The sequence below is a fragment of the Oryctolagus cuniculus genome, chromosome 10 (genome assembly GCF_051225735.1).
Source record: "Oryctolagus cuniculus isolate XC-2025 breed Fujian yellow rabbit chromosome 10, ASM5122573v1, whole genome shotgun sequence".
NCBI lineage: Eukaryota > Metazoa > Chordata > Mammalia > Lagomorpha > Leporidae > Oryctolagus > Oryctolagus cuniculus.
The window spans coordinates 116,095,792-116,100,375 of NC_142876.1; the positions used below are offsets into that span (position 1 = coordinate 116,095,792).

Consider the following 4,584-nt stretch of genomic DNA (forward strand, 5'->3'; position numbering starts at 1 on the left):
TACCCTGGTTTGTGTCTTCTGATTGCATCCTGTTCCTTTGTGTTCTTATGTCTGTTGGGTGGCACAGCACTTGACAGCCACAGAACCAAAAGCACTGGAGATCTGAGCCCATCTAGCCCTCCCCTTCCCCACGCCATCCCGAGTCGAGCAAACTCGAGGCTGGGGTCCAGGCTGGCCTCTGAGACCCACAGCGCCACTCATCCACCTGGGTTTCTTCCCACAGCCCTTCTTTTGCTCGGGCTCCAAAGGCCCCGTCTGTCTCTCAAGTGTCTTCTGAGACAGGACATCAGAGAGGAATTTCCAACCCCCGCCCCCGCCCCCCAGGGCCTGATTCCTTCTATAGTAGAGCCGGGCAGCTCTAGTCCCATTCCCCCCCCCCCACCCTTTTTTTTTGACAGGCAGAGTGGACAGTGAGAGAGAGACAGAGAGAAAGGTCTTCCTTTGCCGTTGGTTCACCCTCCAATGGCCGCCGCGGCCGGCGCACCGCGCTGATCCGAAGGCAGGAGCCAGGTACTTATCCTGGTCTCCCATGGGGTGCAGGGCCCAAGCACTTGGGCCATCCTCCACTGCACTCCCTGGCCACAGCAGAGAGCTGGCCTGGAAGAGGGGCGGCCGGGACTAGAACCCGGTGTGCTGGCGCTGCAAGGCGGAGGATTAGCCTAGTGAGCCGTGGCGCCGGCCGTCCCATCCCCTTTAAATTCTCCTCTCGATGGCCAACAGAATCCCCGTGCCAGCAGGGGCAGAACCGCAAGTATCAAGCGCTGAGACGATTGGGATGCACATTTTATTATCATCAGGATGACTGTCCCGGACCAGAGAGGGGTGCCTAGAGGATTCTGTACAAGCCACGACTCGCAGCACCATGTTCTAATGTTCCTATGCCATTCATTTCCACAGCTACCACAGCACAGCACCCCAGGGTGTCTCCACCCACATGTGCTCCCCACGAGTAGGATACAGCTGCGGGGCGGGTCTCTGCCCACCTATGAAAGGACGCCCAAGAAGGGGAGAAGATCCTAGCTCCCCTGGATGGGTGGGGGGATCCTGCTCCACAGGGCAGGGGATGGAAGCTGGATTTGGGCACAAAAGCTTCAACTCCAAACTCCCTTCCTGTCCCACTCTGGGCATTCTAGAAGACAGAGGACGACCACCCTGGCCAGGGTTAAGGAAAGGGAGCAGGTGGTGGTGGAGGTGGTGTGAAGACGGGCCCTGGGATTGGACCCGTGCCCGCAGGGCACAGTGGGGTGCTAGGAAGTTTTAACTTAATAATCCAACTTTCTCCTATCCTTGGAGGGGACAAGACCAGGGGCTGGGGTGCACATATATACAGGGGGCTGGGGTTTATGGTCCAGGATCAAAGGCAGAGGGAAAGAGGGAGTCACAGAAGGGGGACGGCACACAGGGCTCAGGACGCCTCCAGACCCCAAACCTGACTTTACAGGAAGCTGGGCTCACTCCTCCAGGGACTCCCTGGCCCAGGCCGCCCGCCGCCCAGGGTGTTGCCGCTTCTCATCCACCCTCTGGCCCCTGCTCAGGCCATCCAGGAGCCCCAGCAGAAGACCTGCCTCACCGCAGGCTCCCCGGGGCCCACAGGGGCCTCCCAGGGCCCTCTTGCCCGGATGCTGGCGTTTCTCGGGCATCAGGGCTCCCTCTCCCTCCTCCTCCTCCTCCTCCTCTTCCTCCCAGCTCCTTGGGACCTTAGGATCCACCATCCTCCTGCCTGGGTGCTGCCTCTTGGTGGCAGCATACTCGAGCCAGGGGGAGCGCGGGCCAGGGTGCTGCCACTTGTGCTGGGTTCCATCGGCTGCCCAGGAAGCCTCATCCTCCCGGCGGCCGGGGTGCTGCCTTTTGTGGGGTCCTGCAGCACCCCCTTCTTCCTCCTCCTCCTCTTCAACTCCCTCTTCGGCCTCCTCCTCCCTTTTGCCCGGATGCTGGCGCTTGGGAAGCCGGTCAAGTTGGAGGATCTGGGACTCTGTGGAAGCAAACAGGCCAGCAGGTGCACCAGGGTTATGGTCTCCCAGGCCTCGCAGACACACGCGGGGTCAGAGCCATGGCCTCTGGGTGCTAACGCCGGCTTGGCCACTCCCTGGCTGTATGACCACAAGCCATTCAACCTCTCTGGGCCTCCAGTTTTTTTCTGTGTGGAATGGTGGTGGCTATACCTACCTAAGCAAGGGCCTGAGCCACAGCACCAGGCACACAGGCGCCTGGGAGGCAATAATTTAAACTGCCCCTTCCCCCAGTTAGCCTGGCCCGCCAGCACTCAGAGCGTCCCTGCTGCAGGTCTGTTCTCTGAGTATCCCAGCCCAGAGCCGGAATGTGACCCCAGTGAACAGTCAATACAAGACCTTGCAGAGGCCGTCCCTGGAGCGATCCCAGGGCTTCTCAAAGGCGAAAAGCTGGACAGCCAAGGCGCCCCCAACCCTCCAGGCTCCCCCCTCCCTGCCTCACCTGGGAGCTCGCCCTGGTCTCCTCGCAGCCGCTGGAGGTCCTCCCGGAGGAGGAGGAGGCGCTCAGCCTGGCGCAGGAGTTCTTCCAGGCCAGGACGTTCGGGGGCCGTCGCCCCCTCTTGATGGACTGACTCTGGCTGCGCGCGGCCACCAGGGACACCACCGGTCAGGGTCAAGGTCCAAGCCAGGGCTAGTAGCAACCAAGGACCAGGCATCATGGCGTCTGGGGTCGGCGGACACAGAGAAAGCAGAGCCTGAGCGCGCAGAACCCCACCCTGCCGGCTCGGTTTGGGCGCGACGCTGGGGAGCAAGCCTCGCACCATTCAACCGCGCCCCTAGCAGCAGGCCCACCTGCAGCCTGTGCAGGGACAGGGTTGGGGGGTCCGCCCAGGCTTTGCGTCCTCGCCCATCCAGGCGCCCGGAGCCGCGCGCTCCAGGAGGCCACGGGGACACCGTCGCCTCCGCCTCCGCCACCGCTCAGTGTGGCGGGGCGCTGCGGAAGCCCGCGCAGGGCTGGACGCCCCGGAAGGTGACCACCGAGACCTTGGCCCCGCCTGGGGCTCTCTCTCCGCCATGGCCAGCGGGGATCGGAGTCGAGGCTCTGTTTCGAACGGAAACGTTGCCGATGCTAGCAATCTCACTCCCAACGCTACGATACAAATTTCACAGATAATCCCAACGCGAAAACACCTCTTCCAATGCTCGGGTTCGGGTTCCAGCTCCCGGGCTCTCGCGCCCAGTCCCGGGACGCCTCGTCCTGCGCGGGAACCCGTGCGGGGTGGACCGCAAGTCTCTCTCCTGTGCTCCGCGCCCAGAGCTACGGGGCCCGGGACGCTAGCGCACAGCAGGAACCGTCCCTCCCAGTCCCTGCCGGACACGTCGGGTGAGAGCGCAGCGCCCTCCCCAGCGCGGGCCCTGGGGACTCACGCCGAGGACGGGCGGAGGGGCCCCCTCCCCAGGGCTTCCGGACAGGGGTCGGCGCGGGTTACCTGCAAGGCGCGGGCTCTAGGCGTGGAGCCGGCGGGGCTGCAGTTGGCGAACGCTCGAAGGACTCCGGGCGCAGGCTGCGCGCTCCTCGCCGGGGCCGCTTCTTATACCCGCGCGAGGCGGCGGCGCGGGTGAGGTCAGCGGGGAGGGGTCGCAGCCGCCGGGAAGGGGACGCTGACGGCAGCCGCCCCGCGAGACCCGCCGACCGCTGCTCCGGAAACCTGGGGCGGGGGCGGTGGGGACAGGTGCGGAGCCGGGAGGCGCGAGCCACCGGGTGCGGGGCTGGGGTGGGGTCGCTTCCACCCGCAGCGGCGGGCGGGGGCGGTCTGTTGTCTAAGGAACACTCTCTCATAGAGACAAGAGAAGGAGCGGAGATGCCGGGAGAAGCAGCTGGGATTAGAAACGGGCTCCGCGGAGTGGGAAACAGAGCACTGGGACAGGTGTGGGCGCCGGGTCTTGACTGACACTTCTGGCGGCTTGGGCCTCAATTTCCTCATCTGTACAATGGGAGAGAGGAGGGCACGTATCAAAAATGCCAAAACTGGGGCCTACAACCAAGTGATAGTTCTGTTTAACTCTCAGAAAATTTTTAAGATTATTTATTTATTTGAAAAGCAGAGTCACAGAGAGCGGAAGAGACAAGCAGAGAGAGACCTTCCATCCTTTTGTTCATTCCCCAAATGGCCGGCCCCAGGGCCCAGCTGCCAAAGCTAGGAGCCAGGAACCCCATCCCGGCCTCCCACATGGATGGCAGGGGCCCAAGCACTTGGACCATCTTAAGCTGCCCTCCCAGACCCACCAGAAAGGAGCTGGACAGTAGGTGGAACAGCCGGGACACTGAACTGCTGACGGTATGGGATGCCAGTGTCGCACACCCCTAGAATGTCTTCTTAGAAATCAGAATAGGCCGGCGCCGCGGCTCACTAGGCTAGTCCTCCACCTGTGGCACCGGCACACGGGGTTCTAGTCCCAGTCGGGGCGCCGGATTCTGTCCCGGTTGCCCCTCTTCCAGGCCAGCTCTCTGCTGTGGCCAGGGAGTGCAGTGGAGGATGACCCAAGTGCTTGGGCCCTGCACCCCATGGGAGACCAGGAGAAGCACCTGGCTCCTGGCTCCTGCCATCAGATCAGCGGGGTGCGCCGGCCGCAG

The 4,584-nt window shown here is 63.3% G+C and overlaps 1 protein-coding gene across 2 annotated transcripts; it reads right to left on the reverse strand.

The window, feature by feature from the left end:
* Positions 1-767: 767 nt before the first annotated feature.
* Positions 768-3,569, reverse strand: TRH (thyrotropin releasing hormone). 2 transcript variants are annotated; one of them, XM_002713040.5, is made up of 3 exons: positions 3,440-3,569; positions 2,452-2,673; positions 768-1,972 (listed from the first exon to the last, which is right to left on the reverse strand). In XM_002713040.5, the coding sequence occupies exons 2-3, from the start codon at positions 2,666-2,668 to the stop codon at positions 1,452-1,454; spliced, it is 738 nt and encodes a 245-aa protein (XP_002713086.4). In that variant the 5' UTR covers positions 2,669-2,673; positions 3,440-3,569; the 3' UTR covers positions 768-1,451. The 2 variants fall into 2 exon arrangements, with proteins under 2 accessions (XP_002713086.4, XP_069907354.2); XM_070051253.2 differs by lacking the exon at positions 3,440-3,569 and having other exon boundaries at positions 1,320-1,972; positions 2,452-2,902.
* Positions 3,570-4,584: the final 1,015 nt, after the last annotated feature.